Source organism: Crotalus tigris, unplaced genomic scaffold (genome assembly GCF_016545835.1).
Source record: "Crotalus tigris isolate CLP2741 ecotype Arizona unplaced genomic scaffold, ASM1654583v1 scf7180000019504.1669754, whole genome shotgun sequence".
Classification (NCBI taxonomy): Eukaryota; Metazoa; Chordata; class Lepidosauria; order Squamata; family Viperidae; genus Crotalus; species Crotalus tigris.
Window position 1 is genome coordinate 1210850 of NW_024097569.1, and position 23545 is coordinate 1234394.

General features: G+C 42.0%; 2 protein-coding genes across 4 annotated transcripts in view; both read left to right on the forward strand.

Moving 5' to 3' along the window:
• The window catches only part of NIPAL3 (NIPA like domain containing 3), a 32577-nt gene extending 24046 nt beyond the window's left edge, over positions 1-8531 (forward strand). For all 3 annotated transcript variants that reach the window (XM_039363013.1, XM_039363011.1, XM_039363012.1), the window contains 3 exons: positions 2226-2289; positions 4735-4829; positions 6698-8531. In XM_039363013.1, coding sequence (XP_039218947.1) covers positions 2226-2289; positions 4735-4829; positions 6698-6876 — 338 coding nt within the window. In that variant the 3' untranslated portion in view covers positions 6877-8531. The remainder of the gene's footprint in view (positions 1-2225; positions 2290-4734; positions 4830-6697) is intronic.
• Position 8532: 1 nt separating this feature from the next.
• The window catches only part of RCAN3 (RCAN family member 3), a 34581-nt gene continuing 19568 nt past the window's right edge, over positions 8533-23545 (forward strand). Inside the window, exons 1-3 of the mRNA XM_039363070.1 lie at positions 8533-8567; positions 12134-12352; positions 20317-20563. Coding sequence (XP_039219004.1) covers positions 8533-8567; positions 12134-12352; positions 20317-20563 — 501 coding nt within the window. The remainder of the gene's footprint in view (positions 8568-12133; positions 12353-20316; positions 20564-23545) is intronic.

Below are 23545 nucleotides of genomic sequence, written 5' to 3' on the forward strand. Positions count from 1 at the left end.
TCTCAACCTGTGGGTCGGGACCCCATTTGGGGTCGAACGACCATTTCATGGGGGTCGCCAAACAACGCAGTCCGCCATTTTCCCCCCCTTTTCCTTAGCTGTGCTACTCCCTTTTATTCTATTGGCTTTTGAAAGCCAATAGAATAGACTCTCTTGAATAGAGTCTAATTCTATTGGCTTTCAAAAGCCAATAGGAATTGTCCAGGCTGTCTCTGCCCTGCCTGAGCCCGCCAAAAGCCCCATTCTGCAAATGGTGCTGCACCAGTTGAGTAGTCCTCGACTTACGACTGGTTGAGTAGCCCTCGACTTACGACCGGTTGGGGGTCGCAGCATTAAAAAGGTTGAGAACCACTGGGCTAATGAAACACTTCAAAGAACTTCCAGGCATTGATTTTCCTAAAAGTCATTTATTATGTTACAAAATGTCTGCACGGCATAACGAAGGTATACTAAGATCTAAAATTCCCACCCACCCAGCAGTATTTTGCTAGCATTTCCACTCCCTACTTTGCTGTCATGATATACGTTCACCAATTAGCGTGAAGGGCAAAGGATCCCTTCCTTTCTGTTTCGCAGGCTTTTCCCTCCTCTGCTCTGCATTAACTCTAAAAATACCAGACAGTTCTGCATATTTTGTCAAAGCAAGAATATACAGTATTTGCAGTGTTGACAGAAAGCTTTTGGGAAAAGTGTAGAATAGAAATGCCACCTTTGGTTAAGTTTCCACCCATTTTTCTTCTAATTTCTTTATAACTGTAGCCTTGGTCACTTAATAATACTATTTTACATCGCTTTCTGGGCAACCAATCAACTCTTTGCACCATTACTTTAATTTTACTATGTTTTACAAGCTCACTAAATGAAAGAACACAAAAAAAACCCAACCAACTTGATAGCGATCACATAACACCCTGACCAATGTCCTCCTCTCAGCTTCAATCCATGACATCAATAACTGAATCCTACTGTGATCTGATTGGCTCATTGCCAAAACAAGATGACACCCGATTGGCTCTCTAAACACTCATGCTCATTGGCATGATGATGAAGGAAAGCTACCCGTTATCAACCTAAGCAAGTTGTGCTTCCTTTTTCTGCTTATTTGGCTATAACTTTTCACAGAATACAGTACAGATAATTGAACAAACTATGTTGCATTACATTCTTGATTAAATTATCTTTCCATTGATATATAATTTTATGGTACTACTCCAAGAAAAAGGGGTGTTATTAGCCGTCAAGCCTCAAAAATACACTTTTCCCAAAAGGTTTCCACAATTTTGGGCACTACTGTAAGTTCCTTTTTTCAGTGACTAAATGAACTGTTGTAAGTCGAGGACTACCTGTAGCCTGAAATGGATTTTGCCAGATTTCCCATCCCCGGGAGAGAGTCCCTAACCGAATGCTTCCCTTGAAATATCTTTTTAATGCTTAAAGTGAAATCGCCTGCGTTGATGACAAGATTCTGTGGCTCCCTTTAGGAACTGCTTTTCCCATGAGACAGACATTTCAAATTTAGACCAGGTTTCTGGTGCCTAACAAAACTTCTCTGCCATTGGGTTTGATTTCATTACTATATATATTCAATAGAGGACACTAGTCAGTTTTCAGCGAGGTTGAGTTTTGTACCCACTAGAGTTCGAATCCAATAAGTTACAGGACTTATTTAAACATGTAAAGCAGGGCTGTCCAACCTTGACAACGTTAAGGCTTCTGGACTTCAATTCTCCACCCTGGCTGGAGGATTCTGGGAGTTGAAGTCCACAAGCCTCAAAGTTGCCAAGTTTGGATACCCCTGGTTATGAGGAAGCCTCCTGGGAAGATCATAAATGGTGATCACGTGACCCAAGGATGCTGTAACTGTCATAAATATATCAGTTGCCAAGCATCTGATCATTCCCGTCTCTTCTCTGGATAGCTTAGTTCAGGGGTCTTCAAACTCGGCCCTGTTATGGCTCGTGGACTTCAACTCCCAGAATTCCTCAGCCAGCATGCGTGGCTGAGGAATTCTGGGAGTTGAAATCCATGAGTCATACAAGGGCCGAGTTTGAAGACTCCTGGCTTAATTGGCAGTCTTTCGAGTTATAAAAATATGATCTATCCACGCACCAATTCTGTCTCCTTGGATATGTTTTAAGTTTGTTGATGCTGTTAACATTTTGCTAATCTTCGCCTAGCATTTGTTAAAGGAAGTTCTATTTGAGAAAGCTTCTTTTCTTTTTTAGGTGCAGTTTTTTACTTGGACTTTTTTGGAGAGGATGTTCTCCATATTTGTATGTTTTCTTTGGGGTAAGTTTACAATATCGATATAGCTTATGGGCTCTGAGTACCTTTTTTCATTTCCTTTTTCTCTGCTTGGCAAGGCTCTTTCCTTTTAATGGATGGTGGCTATTCAAAGGCTACTTTGGACATCTTCTAACTCAGTGGTTCTCAACCTTTTTAATACCGCGACCCCCAACCGGTCGTAAGTTGAGGACTACTCAACCAGTCGTACGTCGAGGACTACTCAACTGGTGCAGCACCGTTTGCAGACTGGGACTTTTGGCGGGCTCAGCAGGGCAGAGACAGCCTGGACAATTCCTATTGGTTTTTGAAAGCCAATAGGATTAGACTCTATTCAAGAGAGTCTATTCTATTGGCTTTCAAAAGCCAATAAAATAAAAGGGAGTAGCGCAGCTAAGGAAAAAGGAAAAAAATGGCGGACTGTGTTGTTTGGTGACCCCCATAAAATGGATGTTCGACCCCAAATGGGGTCCCGACCCACAGGTTGAGAACCACTGCTCTTGAGCAAAAAGTTCAGGCCTTATATTTGCCAGGACAGTTAATGAAGAGAAGGATGAGGAGGGACATGATAGCAGTGTTCCAATATCTCAGGGGCTGCCCCAAAGAAGAGGGAGTCAAGCTATTTTCCAAGGCGCCTGAAGGCAGGACAAGAAGCAATGGATGGAAACTAATCAAGGAGAGAAGCAACCTAGAACTAAGGAGAAATTTCCTGACAGTGAAAACAATTAACCAGTGGAACAGCCTGCCTCCAGAAGCGGTGAATGCGCCAACACTGGAAGTTTTTAAGAAGAAACTGGACAGCCATTTGTCCGAAGTGGTATAGGGTTTCCTGCCTGAGCAGGGTGTTGGACTAGATGACCCCCAAGGTCCCTTCCAACATCATCATCATCATCATCATCATCATCATTATTATTATTATTATTATTATTGTGGATCATCGCACAGTCAGCCAGATGTTCAGACTGGATTTGGCATTTTTGTCTATCGAGTCCTTCCCAAGGACCTGGGATAGGCAGATGTGGATGTTTGATGGTATTACAGATATCGTAGCAGGATGGAAGCAGTTCCTAGTAAGGCCACCTTTTGCAATTGACTAATGGCGAATTTGTCAATGCTGATGGTGTTCAAGTGGTGCTCCAGTTGTTTTGGGATTGCACCCAAGGTGCCTATTACTGTTCCCTTGCTTGTTTTTGCCACAGTGTTTCTATTATTATTGTTGTTGTTGTTATTGTTATTATTATTATTATTTCTGAGAAATTACGGGGATCAGTGTCTGCAGAAGGGGAAAAATGTGAGGACAAATTGACAAAAGATCAAAAGTGTCAGAACAGAAGCTGCGCCCTTTGATGCATGCATTATGATATCACACAATGCATGGGACAGGATTTACACTGTATTGCTGGACACCACTGCATATGGAAAAGCTTGTGAATTCAGAGTTGGGATGTCAAAGGGACTGCTAATGGGTGGAGATGCCTAGGAGCCCTTATTCCTGGAGAGGGCCCATGGGAGCAGCGAATGCTTCTCCTTTCAAGAACATCCGAAATACATGTCATTTGTTCACCCTTCTTTCCTCTCCTCGTATTCTGCCTGCATCTATTATCACTGCTCTTAAAAATAAGAAAACAAAAATAAGTACCAATGGTAATAGGACACTTGGGTACAATCCCAAAACAACTAGAGCATCCCTTCAACACCATTGGCATTGACAAGTTCACCATCAGTCAATTGCAGAAGGCAGCTTTACTTCAAACAGCTTACATCCTGCAACAATACCTTTAACCCCATCAAACATTTATTTATTTATTTATTTATTTACAAATATTTATATGCCGCCCAATCCCAAAGGACTCAGGGCGGCGTACAAAGTTAAAAACAGTCATAAAACAATAAAATAAAATAATCCAGTCATACCGCGAGTCCAATCATATCCCGGCATCCATGTCGGTCTACACCGGGTCCTTGGGAAGGACTCAGTAGATGAATAAAAATGCCAAATCTAGTCTGAACAGCTGGCTGGCTATGCGGCCAACCATAATAATAACAAATTCCTCATTCCTGCAAAGTCTCTGATGCTGTTCTTTTCCTTAAGAGTTTGTGTTGAGGTAGAGAGGGCTCGTGCACAACTATTTTGAGTAAACAAGGTCTCAATAAATTTCTCAGAGGGTTAGAAGGGCACTTCAGCTCTCCCTGTGGCTTTGGAAAGAACTAAATTTAGTTAGAACTATTTTTTGATGTTCCTGCTCTTCACAGATGCTTCACTTGTGTCCTGAATAGTCTTATAACAGTGTCCGGAAATGTTTACTTTGCCCCATCAACTGAGGTAGCATGTAGACTGATGACTCACTTTCTGTGAGGTCAATGGGTAGCTAAGATTTTTAGCTGTCAGCCATGTTTTCTCTCGTATATGTTTCAAACTTCTTTATCTTGCCCTTTTAAAATCTCTTTCAGATGCCTCATTGCATTTTTAGGTGTCTTTCTGATCACTAGGAACAAGAGGAAATGCATCTTTTTTGAGCCTTACATCTCCATGGATGCCATGCCAAGTAATCTTAAAATCTATTACCTTTTTGATAAGCCAGTAAAAACTGACAAGCTGATTGACCTCACCCCACTGTAGGTTGGGTAAAAAAATGGGGCACAAAAGCAGCATGGATGACCCTAATTGTGGTTATACTGAAAGTGTAATGTCATGAATGTTCTTGGCTTTTATTGATGTTCCTTTTAATGTTGATCGCTTCCCTGGTTTATTCTGTTTTTCTCCTATTTTAAGAGCTGCCCAGAGTCTCATATATGAGATGAGTGGCCTATTAAATAAATACACTTTCAGAGTCTCCTTTCATCCATTTTAGATTTGATTTTGGAGTATTGAGGGAGGGATTTAAGAGGCAAAAATTTGCTTTAGGTCATGTAGAGCAGGGGTCTTCAAACTTGGCCCTTTTATGACTTGTGGACTTCAACTCTCAGAATTCGTGCCTGGCTGAGGAATTCTGGGAGTTGAAGTCCACAAGTCATAAAAGGGCCAGGTTTGAAGACCCCTGTTGTAGAGAATTAAAACATTATCTCACCCCTCAATAACCTTGAAAAACTGCAAAGATTTGGACAGTGTCCCTATTCAATTTGGAGATAATACTACTACTACTATTATTATTATTATTAGTTTGCCACCCATTCTAACTTGAGGTCTATATCTTGGATATTTCAATAGATGTTTAGTCTCTCTTCCTTTCCCTCCCTCTCTTGAAGCAGTGTTTCTCAACCTCAGACCTCAACTCCCACAATTGTCTTTAAGCATCCAAGGTTGAGAAACACTGTCGTAAGGTGATCCAATCTTGCTGCCATCCAGTGTGATGCAACTCTGATTCCCAGACCAGCTAAGTCTCAGAATGTGGGTTTTGGGATCCAAACTTTAGAACAGTGTTTCTCAGTCTTGGTAGCTTTAAGATGGGTGGACCTCATCTCCCAGAATTCCCCAGTCAGCCCTCCTTTAGAACAGGGCTTTTCAACCACTGGTACGGGAACCACCTGTGGTACATTGGCACCTGGCAGGTGGTACGCGACCATCCTAGAAAAGTGGTAGTGGGGGAGGGGAATGAGCTGAACTGGTGGCAGCACCGCACAAGCCTAAGTGAGAGATGGCTGGAGCTGCAGGGCTGTCAGGGCTCAGCGGAAGCACCAGGATCAGTGCCGCTTTCCAGCTGATCAGCACTTCTTCAGGGCTGTCAGGGCTTAGTGGAAGTGCCAGGATCAGCGACAGGTTCCAGCTGGAGCTCGGTGCTGATCCTGGTGCTTCTGCTGAACCCTGAAGAAGTGCCGATCAGGTGGAATGTTGCAGCATCTCCAGGGTCTTGTGATTTACATTCAGATGCTTGGTAACTGATTCATATTTATGATGGTCACAGTGTTCCAGGGTCATGTGACCATCATAGTGACCAAAACCTGCTGCAACCTGCAGATGGGGGGAATAAAAACCAAACACCCTCCACCCCACCCCCGCTGCCAATCCTCAACAGAAATGCTCACAACAATGAAAATCTCGGACAGGAGGAAGAGCGCCGCTGGGTGGGCAGGCAGGTGTCTTGCTCGGCTGTGGCTTGGAGGGCATTTTTTTCAGTGCCATTGTAATTTGGAACAGTCACTAAGCGAACTGTTGTAAGTCAAGGACTACCAGTACTTTTTTCCCCCTTTTTTTTGGTCATCAAGTTTTTGACACTTTGCTAGGCGACTGGTGGTACTCGGACATTGCCATATCCTAAAAGTGGTACAATGGGTGAAAAGGTTGAAAAGCCCTGCTTTAGAAGATGAAATTATAGTTTGGTTAGATTAATGGAAGCGACAAGTCAAAAGACAGCAATTGAACTTCTGTCTGTTTTGAAACCCCTGCATTTCAAACCACTCCATCTTTATCCTTCAGGCATGCAGAATCTGCACGACAACGGAACGGCAGTTCAGCCCGAACTCAAGACTTCTTTTTCCTATGGCGCCCTGGAGAACAATGATAGCATGTCTGAAATTTATACTCCTGCAACATTAACTGTTGTCCAGGAAGAACATGCTTCTTGTCGGATCATGTCACACAGCAAAAGCGAGTGAATGCTCTTTGAAGGAATACTGTAGGTGCGGCTGTTTATTTATTACCCCTCCCTTCCTTTTCTTTCACTCATTGAGCCCAAAAGGCAGCTGAAGTACTGATGAACTCATATAATAATTCTAAAAAAATACTGATTAAAAATCACATACCTGCAGATGCGAAAGTATTCCGTGTTAAGCTGAATTGCATTGGGATGTGAACAGCTCCATCACTGCAAACACAGAAGGCATTTGAGTAGCTAAGTAGACGGTATGTAGGTGAATGCAGACACTCTGCTATAACAGAAGCAGGGGTTTCATTGGAATAATCAGGGATTGTGTGTCTTTTAAAATCAGGACGAATGGCATTCTCAGAGAAATATGTATTGGGGATTCCCCATGCTGAAAATGAGTTCCCCTTTTTCTGTTGGCATGGCTAAGCAGAGATGTATAGAGACAGTTCGCTAGTGTGCCCTATGTTTTACTTAGTATATCTTGTTTTCCCAAACCTGGGAATTGGGAGGCAGGATACATTTCTAGTATTCTGTTATCCTGTTGAAAAGGTTCAGTCAACCGTTCAACATTTTTTCCGATGTAAACCTTTGAACTAGATGGGGCAGCAGCATGATAAATGAAGACACATCACCACTGAGGACTCATATCTTTCAGATCAACACACGCCATGATTTAATTTGGGTCCAACCTTGATCTTGCAACCCAGGTGTTGAGAATGTGATGCAACCTGTTTTGCTAACCCAAAGACCGCCATCTTGAAATCATAATTGTTTACGGTTTTAATAAGTGCCCTGAAAATGAATTTCTGGGTTGTGATGGCCTTTGTATTAGGCCTGGTCTTCATATTTAGCAGGTTTGGGTAATACAGGATGAATGGCATCATTTTATAGTAATATTTGGAGACTGCTAATGAATGCTGTTTTGAAGATTAAAAATACTTTCCTGCAAATTGAAAGAAAGCCTTCTGCAGACGACTCTTGAGTTGTGACCAAAACCTTCTTCCTTCTTTTCTGTATGTGATAGTTATGTTTAAATGTGCGGGAATTATTTAAATGGGGGGAGCATTAAAAAAAAAATCTCCTGGTGCTTCAGCTTCCAGTCTAAATACCGAACTCATTTTGCTACTGTAGTCTCAGGCAAAGATGTTTATTCCCTGAAGTTTTTATTTATAATATGTACTGTATTAGGATTGTATCTGCTCCTTCTCCCCAGCAGATGACAACACTTAGACAGTCTTGGCTGATCTTAAAAAGCTAAGCCCTGTTAGATGTGATTTTGCATTGAAGATGAAAGACCAGTTGGAAAATCCCCAATTGTAGGATGTACTGGGAAATGGAAAAAGCATCTCCAAAAATACAATCCCTACCCTTTTCCAGAATGATGTCTGATTTCTGTTGGTTGCCAATAGAAATGAATAGATTCTAACCCTGGTTTTGTGGAAGAATTAACATGAATGTAAACCTTGCTGCAGTTTTCAACGGCCCTGTGGAGTCTGAATGGAAGATAACCAGGTATTTTGGCCTAGTTAATAAGTCAAGGTCTTTTTTTAGAATGATAGCTAACATTCTTGTCTCACTGATTTCTAGGATGTCAAACATATTTGTTGACTGAGCGTACTGTCTTCACCGTGGTATGTGTAAATAAACGAAGCTTTATGACACAAAGATGGCATCTTTTGTTCAAAGGAAGCCTTACATCGGGTGGGTGGGGAAATAAATTGAGTAAGAAGCCACTTTGAAGACCATGTGGGTGGAAAGGCAGATTACAGGTATATAATGAAATAACTATAGGAAGTCCTCAACTTGCAACCACAATTGGGTCCAGAATTTCCGTTGCTAATCAAGGTGGTTGTTAAGGAGGCTACACCAGATCTTACAACTTTTTGCCATTGTTGTTAAGTGGCTGTGAAGGTCAAAAATGGTGATCACAAGATCCTGAGACCTGCAACCATTGTAAATGCATGCTGGTAGCCAAGCAACCAAATTTTAATCATGTGACCTAGGGAGGGGATGTAAATGTGATGATTAGTTGCAAGTTACTTTTCAGTGCCGTTGTAATTTTGAACAGTCACTGAACAAAGGGTTATAACTCAAGGACTACCTGTAATGAAAGCAAACACATGGGGAGATTTTTGCAGAAGCTCAATGATGCCTTAGTGGAAGCAAGTCATCATACGAATGTTGTATTCCATATTTGTAATTTTGACACACAGGACCTTGAGATAGAAGGAATTTTGAGCATTTACCAATCTTGGCTGCATATGGCTCAATTCAATTCATACCCAGAGGATATGATCCCAGTCAACAATATCAAAGATCTTATCCAGGAAGCTTGCATGAACCAATTAAGTCCAGGGTATAAATGGAACATCTATCACATCTTATAAGAAGGAAGTGCCTTCATCCATTTCCCTCAAAGGATGGGCCATGTCTCTTTTTGGCTGTAGATGACAATCAACACCCTGCATAAAAATAGAGGGCCAGCTGCCCAGTCTTGATCAAGGCAACTGGCATTTTTAGAGAATAGGGCAGGGGTCTTTAAACTTGGCCCTTTTGTGACTTGTGGACTTCAACTCCCAGAATTCCTCAGCCAGGCATGCTGGCTGAGGAATTCTGGGAGTTGAAGTCCACAAGTCATTAAAGGGCCAAGTTTGAAGACCCCTGGATTAGGGGACGGGAGGAGATATACACTGATCACTCCCACCCAAAATATACAAGAGGATGGGTAGTTCTCAATGCAATGGGTGGAGCACATGGGCCCTGCGCATTCTGCCTACTACTACAGAAGTGGTTGTTACCTAATTTAGATAGCAATCTTGAATACAGTTTATTAAACCAAGATTTATTGAATGCACTAGTTAGCCTTGTCTTCCATTTCTAATCATTACAGGAAATACAGGTTTGGAAACATGCTAAGGCTTCATCCTCTGAATGAATGCAAAATGTAAGATGTGGCTGACATGCTAATGAAATGGTGGCACTGACAGATGCTTGAGCTAAGCAGTTGTTAAGGGAGATTTTTAAAATAGAAGTTTTGTCAGATTCCTCTTGTTCAACACTAAAGCATACAGATTGGAAGGCTTACAGCTAATATTTTTAATGCAATTGAGCTGTTGACTCTAATCTGCCAGTGAAATACTTGCCAACACAATTAACATTCTATGGATTTTATTCCATGGAAGCAAATAGAAATTAACTTTGAGAACATTTATATTTGGGTACTGAATTACCAGTCAGGAAAAAAAAGGCAGTGGAAGCCAACTGTCTTGATTATGGGCTTGATTTGTTGAGAAAGGCAACCAGCTGGATATGAATGGAAAAATACAGGAATCACAGAAGAAACTATTATAGGACATGTAAAATAAGGCACATGTAGGCAAAAATCTTTCTGCATTAAAACATGTAACAAGTCAATTATGCAATCCTAGCTAACAAATTGTACAAATTAGCAACAAAATTGAAACAGAAAAATGACACAACCTGCAGGTGAATTTAACCATTGTCATGCATGGAAGGAAGAAATGTCTATTTATGGTTTGTTGAATGAAGACTAGTTTCAAACAGCATGCTGAGCTATCCTAGAAAATTGGAAAGCCAGCCATTGTGAAAAGGAATCCGCTGGATCAAACCGCATTTAGAGCTGATCATCATGAAAAGCAGCACTGAGATGGCTACACTAGATCTGTTAATCCAATTAAAAGGTTGTGGGCTAAGTTTATCCTCCTTAGGAACTGGATGTATTATCTTCTGTATGCAAACTAAGATAGTTTCATTTATTCTTTTATTAACTTCATATCCCATCTTTCCAGGAACCCAAGAGAGCACAGCTTCCAGTGGTGGGATTTAAATACGTGAACAACCGGTTCTCTGTGTGGATGCCGCTTCCGGAAGTCCATTCTGGGCCTGGGCAACAAAAAATTAGCTACCGGTTCTGCTGAAGTGGTGCGAACTGGCTGAATCCCACCACTGACAGCTTCCCTACTTTTTCTCACCACAACTGTGAGAGAGAGGTTGGGCTGAGAGAGAACAAGCTTTTGTGGCTAAGTGGGGACCTTGCCCCTAAGCCAAAATGTTTCACCAGTTACAGTTACACCATACAGCTGGATCTTCAAACTTGGCCCTTTTATGACTTGTGGACTTCAACTCCCAGAATTCCTCAGTCAGCATGCCTGGATGAGGAATTCTGGGAGTTGAAGTCCACAAGTCATAAAAGGGCCAACTTTGAAGACCCCTGCCATACAGGTTCGTGGACTGGGAGGGAGGGTTCTAGTCCCCAGTAGTTGAGGGGGAACCTGAGGGCCCCTATTCTCAGCCCAGTGCTTTAAGCCAGTGTGTCTCACGCTTGGCAGTTTTAAGATGGTGAGTTTCAACTCCCAGAATTCCCCAGCCAGCATGTCAATATCTGCCCTGGACTGAAGCCCAAGAGAAAGTGGGTCGTGCAGCAAGGCAAATGACCCAAAACATGTGCAAATGATTTGAGCAGAGGGAAATTAACTGACAAGTTGAAATCCTGACCTTAACCCTAGACCAGGGGTTAGGCAACCTCGGCTCTTTTATGACTCATGGACTTCAACTCCCAGAATTCTGACTCGGGAATTCTGGGAGTTGAAGTCCATGAGTCATACAAGAGCCGAGGTTGCCTACCCCTGTATGTGGAAAGACCAGAAGCAGGCGGTTTATGTCAGGAAACCCATCTGACATCCTGAGTTGATCTGTAAGGAGGAATGGGCTCAAATTCCTCCCAGCTGATGGGCAGGAGTGATCAATGGTTATTGGAAATACCTGGCGGCAGTTATTGTTATCACCCCACTTACTGAAGCTTCACATACACATATCTTGGATCATTTTGGTGAATAAATCAATGAATGCATACAGTATATTGTTGATTCATCAACCATTTCTTTAACTGGGTTTCTCTTTATCTAGTTTTAGGACTAGGATTATCTAGTTTTGGGACTGCCAAGGCTGAGAAACACTAACGCACAGCGCCAAATTAGCGACATCACGGCTTGAGGTTGGCTGCTTAAAATTAAATAGAGCTGCCGAGCTCTTGGCTGCCATCTAGAGGTCGTGTAGGTTTTCACAACCCGAGACGCCTTCTTCCAATAGAATAATAAGCCTCTCCCCCCCTCCATCCCCCCCCCACCCGCCCATTCGGCCGCCGGGCTGCCGCGGTCGAGAGATGCACTTCCGGGTTAGAGATCACTAGCCGGCTCTCGACCGGAAGAGGGAGAGGGCGTCGGCGGTTGCTATGGGGGATGAGAGAGGCGTACACGGGGGCGCGCGCGCGCGCTCGCGGGCTCGGGCCGCGCGCCAAGTCCTCCGTCAGCCCCGCCGAGAGGGAGGAAAGACGGGCGAGCGGGCGAGTCGGCCGGGCGGCCGCAGAGGCGAACGGCTGAGGCGGTTCTTGAGGCGCTGTCGCTGCCCCGCGGTTGGCTGGACTTGGCCGGGCGAAGGTGGCCGTGGCCGTCGTCGCTTTCCGAGGGGTGAGTGAGGAGAGAACCGAGCGAGTCATCCCGGTGACCCCCGCCGGCTTTGCCCTTCGCGACCCCCGCCTATCTTGGGGGCCTGTGGCGCCTCCCGGCCTCTCGCCCCGCGCTCTTCCCTCTCACCGTAGGCCCCCGTCGGCCCGCTTCTCTCCCGGCCTGGGGACCGGCTGCCTTCCTCTCTCCCGCCTCCCCGCGGCGGGTTTGGGGGCGGGGGTCTCCTCCGCCATCGCCCCCACAACAACCCCGCGAGGTAGGCCGTGCTGAGGAGACCGACTAGCCCAAAGGGGCCTTGGGGGCTTCCGCGGCGGGCAACTCCAGCCGCCTTGCCGTCCTGGCGCAGCAGTCCCCGTGCAGGGGAACCTCCATGGGCAGGAGTACTGTACCTGTCAGGGCTTTTCTTCCCTGCGGTGCTGCTTCCCGAAGGCCAAAGACGGAGACGAGAGGGGCTCCTGGGCTAAGGCTGGGACCGACCTGGAGCAACAACTGGACCGAAGGGAGCGTTTGTTTGTTTAGTAAAACCCTGCCCCAAACCTTAGGCTCTTTATTCTCCTTTCCCTTCCCCGGACTTAGCTCTTGGAAACGCCTAGTAAACGAATCCAAGAAAGGATGTCTTTTCAACCCCAGCATTTATTTCTTCCATTAAAAGGTGTATGGGTGGGGAGGGGGGGCTGCCCTTTTGCTGAGTGTGGGTCTCCAGCCCCTCTTCCATATTGCCAGGAGGTTGAGCCCTTCCACTGCCCCATAGTTAGGAAAGCTCTCCTCCCATTCTTGGGGGTCTCTTGTTCATCTCTCCCCTCTTTGTCTACATTAATAACATCCCCTTTCAGTATTTTGGGAGGGGTTGCTCCACTTTCCCATTCTTTTTTTTTATGTCTGTTTCCTCTTGTTCTGCTTCATATTTCTTACTCTGCTCGTGCTCTCCGCTCCTAAAGCAAAACGTTGCTGGGTCTAGCTACAAGTAGTCCTTCTTTAGCAGCCATCATTGGGATGGGTTACTCAGTTCTTAAGGGAAGTGGCCACTAACTGAAAGTGCCCTGTGTTGCTGATCCTTTACTTTAGCTTTCCTTTCCTTTGCAGACCTGTGAAGGAGATAGATATAAGGATTGGTTGCAAGGATACCTTTTCATCATATGAAAGATATCCATATCTGTGAACGGTTGCTAAATGAAGACTTCCTATGTTCTTCTTTATTATATTCGCTGTCTCCAGTTTCTAGTCTTCGTTGCTTGTTTATGTTCTTGTGCTTTCAGACACAACTAGTCTTTTTAGAGGTGGGGGACTGTTTATCATTTTAGGGAGTTTTTCCTTTATTTTGCTGCTTCCACTGCCACATGAACACAAGTTTATTGCCAATTTGTTTTTCATAGCTTTCTTCTTTTCAAAATAATTGTTGGACTTAATTCTTTATTTCTTGCCTCTTCTACTGATTGGCCTGATTTAATCAAAATAGGAAACTGATTTCACACAGTGTTAACGAACCACATGAAGTCCCTACTCTCTGGAGGGAAATATTAAGATTATCCACTAACAGTTTTAAACTAGCTGCAATTCCTGGTGATATCTGCCTACAGATACCTTGTTTAAACTATGGTAGTAATGTCAGTCTAGAATCATACCTTAATTCTGTATCTTGCCTTGCCTAAAACCACAGTTTTAAAATTTTTAACGTAATGTAGTTGGTTTGTTTTTCTTCCCTGCCATGTGGGAACAGTGAACTTATCCACTGTGTAGTGGGCATCTGACAGGATAATACTTTAGCCTTCTCTCCTTAAGCAGCCTTGGTGAAGGAGGAAATAGTGTGCTAAGGAAAATAAACAGTTCTTCTCTTAGGAAAAAATTAAGTACTTGCCTTTCCTTAGTCAGGATGTATAATTTCCTTATTCATGGGGGTGGAGGGCCGATAGCACAAGCAAGTACGTCATACAGATTTTTAAAATGCTTTAATCCTCACGTTTTGAGGCTCAAGAAGGTAAATACTTACCTTTAATATCAAACTGTGCAGTCATGGGCCCTTGAGGTTAAGGCTTTGATAAACTTCTGTTTATTAGCATAGAAATTAGCTTCTAGGTACATTGTTCAGTTTCATGACTTTACAAATGTGGTCTCTCAGATTCCTGAATATTGGAGTAATTCTGTTGGATTATAGTAGTAGTCACAATCATGTGCATGTTATTACAAATTCAGAGTTTGCCACAGAATCAAAGATGCTCAGAGTCAGTGTTCACCCACGTTGAGATATACCCTCAGCCATATAGAAGATTGTGCTATACAATTGATTCCGCTGCATGTGCCTTTCTGATTTTGAATTAAAGAGAAATTCTTCAAGTTGAGCTTGATTCTATTCTTCTGAGATTTTTTTTTCAACTTCCCATCTAATCTTGAATTCTGGAATCTCCTGTTCGTCCATCATCCAAATGCTACTAGGCCCATCACTGCTTAAATTTTGGACAATAAGCAACTTTAGCTAGATGCTCCCACCTATGAATTGAAATCGATAAACTCTGTTTTAGTAGAATGTTTGACAAGATTTGTTTTGCTAAAATGTACGTTTCTTCTCTATTACTTTCAGCATCATTTCCTAGCATAGTAGATTGATGTTTGCAGATTTTTTATTAGTTTCTTGTTTCTTCTATTGCATAATCCTGAGAAACAAAATCTCAGGGGAAGACAAGGAAATGTGACATGGGTTTTTTTTGGAATCCATGATTATACTCAACTAGGTACAATAGATATCCTAGATAATGAGACTTATCCTTCATTAACGGTAACAGTGCTATATGTTTGCCTGAAAAAGGATACTAGGGGAAAAGAAGGCTTTTTATATGAAAAAATTATGATACATTGTTCATAGGGCATATTATCATAAAAACACTTCTGGCTTCAGCTGGCAAATGCCATCTATTTTGCACCTGACTTTGACTGATAATTCTAGTATGAAAAAAATGTTAACTTGATTTTTCCATTGAGGTACCTGCTCAATACAAATAACCTACAAATTATGAAATCCCAATCTTCTGATTAAAATATATTAGTCACTTTATTAAGTTATTAAAATAGGCCAGCCATGAGTGAATTTAAATTCTGGTAAGCTTTCTGGTTCTTTTGCAGTTGTTGGTATATGTTAATCTCTTTGCAAATGCAAAAACTGAAACAGAGGCTATTGGAGCTGGCTTATGTCATCTCAGTTCAGTAATTCCTCAAAGCAAGAATTCAGTGTTCTGGACTGAAAAATGAAGATTCCTTTTCATCTACTAATTCAGTGTGTTTTGTTTACATTGTATATTTCTTGGGAAATCAATATTTTATTTCAGTTAAAGATCTTTATGCTAGAAAAGTCACTTTGTGATCTCCTTTTTGTTAAGGGAGATTGTTGAAATACAGCTCTTTAATCAAGGCCTTAATCCGTTTAACAAATTAATTCAGTTCTGTATGTTCTTCTCTTTTTTAAATGCCCTTACCACACAGAGAAAATGTAATGCACTTTTAGGGAGTTAAAGTATAGAAGTTCATACTAAAACACTCAGTTAACAACTGGGCTTCTCAGGGATCACTATTTAAAGAGAAGCAGCCTAATTTGCAGTAATTATTATAACTATAGAATCTTTCTCTTGCAGCTATTGAACACCCTGAAAACTTTAATGCTGCGATATTATATGTGGAAATATTTTGGAATTGTGAGTCATCAAATTCTCAATATGAGCATAGCTGCAGGTTAATTTCTCTTCTTCAGAAATACAGAATGTCCTTGTGTTCTCTGAAGACGTTTAACCTCATTTTTAATATTGCTGTATATTTTTTGTATAATTTGTTTCTCTTTCCACCCATCTGCTTTACTAATTTTGGCATATAGGCAACACCCAAAGTCATCATTTGGCAATTCCTCCAGATCTTTTGCTGTGGCCTGACCTGGTTTACCAGGCATCAGTCATGCTCCAAGCCCTGACAACCTGCAAATCAGATTAGTGCTGTATTTTCTTCTAATGAAACTGTTAGAGGCTGGCCCAGAATCTGAAGCAAGGATAGCACCGTCTGGTTAGTTTGCTAAAAGGAACAGCCTGTTGGAACCATGTTATGTCTGTTCTGAGCAAGCTGCACCTTGAATTTGATCCAAACCAAATTCAGGGGTTGCACTGATGTTTTAAAACTCAGCATGTTTGATTTTTGCCTTATGCCCTCTCTCTCTGGAGTGAGGGCCCCTCCCCTCCCCAGATTCAAACAGCCTCCATCCTACAGATGTTTCAGAAGACCCTGTAGAGCAGTGGTTCTCAACCTTTTTAATGCCACGACCCCCAACCGTCGTAAGTCGAGGACTACTCAACGGGTGCAGCACCGTTTGCAGAATGGGACTTTTGGTGGGCTCAGCAGGGCAGAGACAGCCTGGACAATTCCTATGGGCTTTTGAAAGCCAATAGAATTAGACTCTATTCAAGAGAGTCTATTCTATTGGCTTTCAAAAGCCAATAGAATAAAAGGGAGTAGCACAGCTAAGGAAAAGGAGGGGAAAATGGCAGACTGCGTTGTTTGGCGACCCCCGTGAAATGGTCGTTCGACCCCAAATGGGGTTCTGACCCACAGGTTGAGAACCACTGATATAGAGCTAAGTCACCCTTTCATGAGTGTGTTTGAAGACCCTTTTTTCCTTTGTCCTTACCCAGTTTCATAATTTCTGCCATTTTTTTTGTCTCTTTGTTTTTATATATGTTCAACAATTCATAAATTGCACAAAGTCACTGGGAGTTAGGCCATATATAAATTTAATAACTAATTTATGATTATGTAATGGATTGAATATTGGGAATTAGCAAAGATGCCTGTGATAAAACTGTATTTAAAGCCCCCTCAAATATGTCTCTTGAGACATTGTGGAGAAATGAACTGTTTCAGTACAGAGACTTTGATTGCTGAATGCCTTACTTGCCTAGTTACAATTGGTGTCTTATTAGATCTGGTGTCAGCATCATGTTTAATCAGCAGGTTCTTTCTTGAACGTACTCATTTTCATCTTTTGTTTACTTCTTTGTTATCCTACCTAGGTATTCCATCTGTAGCGATTTTAACTTTTATTGTGGGTTTTTTTTTCTTTTCTCTTAAAATGTTATGTAGTGTTATTGGTTTTAATTATGTACTTCTACTTTGAGGCTATTTTTAAGTATGTCTTTAAAGTAATATAACTAAACCTCCATTGTTAGGCAGTTGTGACTTTCCTTGAAGGGCATGTGAAAATCTTGGTAGGCCAAGTCTAATAGTAATATTCTGGAACTAAAAATGAACATGCTGTAATCTTTCTCTCTGAGCACAAATCAAGTCCCATCATTATAGAGACCATGCTTTCCAATGGGCATGCAGAGGGAAGGAGACAAATCATGTGCCAGGTCTGTTCTCCTTTCAGTTTGGTACACACTTAAGTAAATTGTGTCTATTCTGTTGGTCCAGCCAACCCTTCCTTGCCTTTAAATGTTCTTCAAGCTCAAAGTGTAAAGCAGTGCTTGTGATTAATTTTTATGCACAGTGTCTCAAGTGTCATATATGAGGGGCTTTAGAATAAAAAGTTAATGCAACAGGCTAGTTTCTGAGAATTAAAATGAACATTATTGAGCATCTCAGTAGTAAATAGAAAAATACATTTACATGCAGTGTTGTTTTATAGAAAGGAATTGTGTGGAAATTCAGCTTGACAGTGTTTTTTGAAAACTTATTTAGTTTTTAAGCTGAAAACATTCAGCTTGCAAAGGAATTTAATGATTAAATAGCAAATATTGAGTACTACTGAACAAGTATTTTGAAGCTTGTTATATTTGGTGATCTATACCTCGTCAAGCCAAAATTTCTAGGCACATGATTCTATCTCCTTTTGTCTCACAGTAAAGAATGACAGGATGCTTGCCAATTTGACTATCTCATGATGTGGTGTTTCTGGTGCTATAGCATCAACCTGGCTACACAAGCCTCCATCTAACCTTGGAATGACTTAGGATTTCTGAACACCAGCAGATTACATGTCAGGCTTAGAGAGGACAAAGACTGGCTCCATGTAGAAAGCCAAACACATTGGCAGCTTTAAAGATCTGTGGACTTCAACTTCCATGCTGGCTGAGGAATTGTGGAACTTGAGGTCTACACACCTTAAAGTTGCTAAGGTTAAGAAAAGTATTAAAGCTGCTTTGCTTTTGAATTCAGGGCCTATTAGGTGTCATCATGATCTTCTGCAAATTCCATCTGGATTTATTTAGATGCAATTTTTCAAGATAACAGTCTCCAAAAGCAGCATCCAAATAATATAAACAAATAAGAAGCAATATTTAAAAAAAGAAAAGAAAGAAGCAAGAAGCTTCTAGGTCAGTGTTTCTCAACCTTGACAATTTTAAGGCATGTGGACTTCAACTCCCAGAATTCCACAGCCAGCAATGCTGGCTGTGGAATTCTGGGAGTTGAAGTCCACATGCCTTAAAGTTGTCAAGGTTGAGAAACACTGTTCTAGGTCCTTTCTGGAGCCTAATTGGTCGTAATGATCTTGTAGGGAAGGGAAAGAAAAAGAGGAGACTTCTTCCTTTGCCCAGTGTCGGTTTTTTTTGGTAAATGAGCATGTATCACTTCCTGGAAATGTTAGCTCCTCATCCCTAAGATTATAAACAAAAATAAATTCTAAATAAATTGGTTGGAATTAACTGACTGAGTCATGTGGTGTTGGGGAGGATCTATGATATCTTTGTCAGATTCTTTCCAGTAAAGCAAAAAGTAGTGGAAAGAGGATTCCTGCTCCTATTATTTTTTTCCCCTTTGTGTCATACTTGCTGTCTTAATTGTCCTTCCTTCCTGAACGGAAGTTGGAAACTCAGAAGAACTTTGTTTGGTGAATCAGAGACATTCTTTAGTCCAGTGGTTCTCAACCTTTTTAATGCCGCGACCCCCCCAACCGGTCGTAAGTCGAGGACTACTCAACCGGTCGTAAGTCGAGGACTACTCAACTGGTGCAGCACCGTTTGCAGAATGGGACTTTTGGCGGGCTCAGCAGGGTAGAGACAGCCTGGACAATTCCTATTGGCTTTTGAAAGCCAATAGAATTAGACTCTATTCAAGAGAGTCTATTCTATTGCCTTTCAAAAGCCAATAGAATAAAAGGGAGTAGCACAGCTAAGGAAAAGGGGGGGGGGGAAATGGCGGCCTGCGTTGTTTGGTGACCCCCGTGAAATGGTCGTTGGACCCCAAATGGGTCCCGACCCACAGGCTGAGAACCACTGCTTTAGTCTGATCCATATTTACTCCTTGCCCCCCCCCCAAATCAGAAAGTGGCAGAAATTTCTGCCACTAGAGCGGGGGTAGGCAACCTCGGCTCTTTTATGACTCATGGACTTCAACTCCCAGAATTCCTGAGTCAGCATAGCTGACTCAGGAATTCTGGGAGTTGAAGTCCATGAGTCATAAAAGAGCCGAGGTTGCCTACCCCTGCACTAGAGCATACCATAGGAGTTGCTAATGAGTCCTCCTCCTCCTCTTTGTCACCATGGCAAAGGAGGTGATCTACTATTTCTTGGAGGCTCTGAAATCAAATTGTACAGTCTGTTCCTAGAGCCTTCTTGTGTTCCCTGGAAGGCTCCATTTGCTCTCAGAGTAATTCCAGAGGTGGTTTGTCAGTTTCTAGAACTGATATTTTTGGAACAGGAAGTCTGTTTAAGTCTTTGGATGCAATCCAGTGCCTGGGAATCTTATTTAGGCCTGTCTCACGATAAAAGACTTGAGTATTGCATCAATCTTATTATTCATATCTGAATAAGCAGTGACTCCTTCCTACGCTAGAAGTCAGTGAATTGTAAAATGAGCCAGGATTACGGCTCTAAGGTCAGATTTTATTTCTGCACATAATGACTAAACCACTAAAAACAGCCATAATAAGAAAGAATAGAAAAAATGTCTTCCTTACTGTTTTTGTTCTCTCTTCCCCTCTCTCTTGGCTCATTTGAAAGGCTCTTCCCACAAGCGCAGAATACAGAGGCAGAAAGAAGCTTTGAATGGACAGAGATTAATGATACAATGAAGGCCTGGAGTGATAGTCAGTCAGACCTTTACAGCAGTGACCTAGAAGAAGAGGAAGAAATGATTTTTGGAGAAAACGAAGAAGACTTGGAAGAGATGATGGATCTAAGTGATCTTCCTACCTCACTCTTTGCTTGCAGTGTTCATGAAGCAGTGTTTGAAGTTCAAGAGCAAAAGGTAAAGGGTTTTAAAAACAACAGGGCTGTTGGCAAACCCAGTTCCAGCTTATTAAAATTAGTGTAAAATTTACTGAAAAGCAAATATGGTGCTTTGTTCAAATAATATATGCTTTTTTACCATAGTGCTGGGTAATTATCTTATTGTACAAAGGGTGAATTATATAATTAGATAGTATATAAAAAACCAGAAATGCTGATTTCCGCTCCTAACCACAGTCTAGAACAGGGGTAGGCAACCTTGGCTCTTTTATGACTCGTGGACTTCAACTCCCAGAATTCCTGAGCCAGCCATGCTGAGGGGAAAGGGAGAGGTTTCCAAGCTGAGCCATGCTGGCTCAGGAATTCTGGGAGTTGAAGTCCACGAATCATAAAAGACCCAAGGTTGCCTACCCGTGGTCTAGAAGATTGCTTTGGGATCCATTATTGAGTTGTAACTCCACTTGGTGTAATCTTCCTCAGATATATTTTAAACAAGTGTTGTAAATCTTCAGTTCATTGTGGAATATCTGCTTTGTAAGCAAAACTCCAGGTTCAATTCTTGATATTTTAGAGAGAATAAAAAAATATTCTTCTTTGAAATCACTGCCACCTAGTGCAGAGTGTATAGCTCAAAGTACTCAGTTGTCTGAATGTACACAAGAACTGTCCATTTTACAAAGATTCACAAATGTTGTGGTTTGGTGCTGGTGTGGTAGACTGGGTGAAGCCAGCTGTTGTGGTTGTGAAATATAAAGATAGGCACGGACAATTTTTTTCTGGATCAGAAGTTGCAACTTGCTCTCTTCTCAGCTGATGGACCACTGAAGGCTTATGATAACATCCATCACCCAGAAAGAGAAGAACTGAAGATTTTTGGCTTTTTTATTATGTTGTTTTAAGGGTGATTGTGGGAGTAGGAAGCTAATCATTCCCATTTCTTCTTTTTTTAAACATTTGTGCATTCCCATAAAAGTTATAAGTGAACCAACCAGTTATGCAATTGGTCACGATGAAGGGAACGTGACTTAGCATGATGAGAACCTAACCCAAGCAAATTGAGAAATTCCTAATTATGATTTTTTTTTTAAATTAGGACACTCTGTAGACATTTTCCTAGTAATTTAATTTATTCAATTGAAACACCACCTGATTCCACCTGGTCCCATACAATAAAAGAGCAACATAAAAACAGACTGCAATAATTATAAGAAAATAAAACAACAAACCACAAAAACCGACAGCAGAACTGGTAATCCCACCCAATCCAGCAGGGGCTTCAACCTCATAACCCAAAGACTTGGAGAAATGCCAGGTCTTTAAGACTTTTTGGAATGCCAGTGAGCTGGTAGCCACACAGATATCAAGTGAAATTTCATTCCAGAGGGCAGATGCCATGACAAAAAGGGCACCCATCTCAGATTCCTATTGATGACACAGTTGTAAATTGAAAGAACATGGAACATGCTAAATTTGTCAGATTGAACCAGCTGGGCTGACACCATGGTAGTAATGGTTCCTCCAATGACTAATTTTGGGCTTTATAGATCATAACCAGCACCTTGAATTGCATGCAGAAATTGAGCTGTGAAGTGACGAGGTGTCAGCCTTGGGAAGTAGTGCATAAAGGAAACATGCTCAGATGAAGTAAATATACTTTATTGTAATGTTACATCAGAGGTAGTCAACCTTGGCTCTTTTATGACTTGTGGACTTCAACTCCCAGAATTCCTAAGCCAGCTAAGCTGGCTCAGGAATTCTGGGAATTGAAGTCCACGAGTCATAAAAGAGCCAAGGTTGACTACCCCTGTGTTACATCAACAGAATCTTGCAAGTCTGAAAGTACATTTCTCCCTTGCAGCCCAAGAAACTAGGGTGGGTCCCTTCTGAGGCATTGGTCATGCCGCCATTCCTTTTGCCAACTTAGCTGCCTTTTGTTAGAGCGTTCCCCAGGCTGTGGCTCTTCCTGCTGTCTCCCAAGGCCATTCCAACATACCCTTACATTAGGACACGAGTGACTGTCTGAAGGGCTTCACAATCCAGGAAAGGACACAACTGGTACACTAGAGGAAATTGTGCAAATACCTTCCTGGGAACACCTGCCACCTGCTCTCAGATTACAAAAACTACTCTTTTCCCCTTCTTTGGGTCTCAACTGGTGCAAAACCTGGTTGGGTACAATTCTCGGAGGGGATCTCCCCCCCCCCCAGGACAAACCAGGCATCTGTTAAACAAGCCAGGTCAACATCCTCATCCATAGTAAGAGGTATGAATGAAGGCAGCTTTGTTACATACCAACCTGGCATTCAGGAACAGCAGCTGGAGCCCAGGGCAAGTGAGGATACAGTACGCAGTGGGTGGAAGCCAAGGGCTGAACAGTGAACTGCTTTTAAGCTGTGGTCCCAATTCCCCACTTCTAGTCTACTGCTGTGCTTCCCTCTGCCATCACTCTTGCGATAATCCTGTCTGCCCTTTCCCTTCTCCCAGGTTAAGGCACTTTGCACAGTCTTTCCTCCACCTAGGACACACACACAAACCTGACCTAGTGCCCCACAGCTATTTTCCTATCTACAGGATGGGTACTGTAAGCTGGCCTCTCTTGCAGGAACTTCTTGTATGTCTTCAAATGCATTGCATTTTTATTTATTTTTCCTAAATTTGATTATGAAAAGCAAGAAAACCTATTGAAAATGTAAACATGTTTAAGTTGTCAAGCTTTTGAGGTAAATGTTAAAATCCAGATAGATTAACTTTCACATCATACTTCGAAGACTGATTTAAATATTGGATAAAAGCTGCCTTGAGGCCATGCTTGGTATCAAAACTTCATTTGGAATACAGTTCTTCAAAGAAACAGATTTTCTATTAACAAATAGCCCTCTTAGGCATATCATAATTCTTAAAATTTAAATATTGAGAGGCAGGTTTTTTCCTATCTCGGTATACCTTTCTTTAAACTAGTAAGTTTTTGTTGAAACAGAGGGACTGAAACGCCAAATGAAAT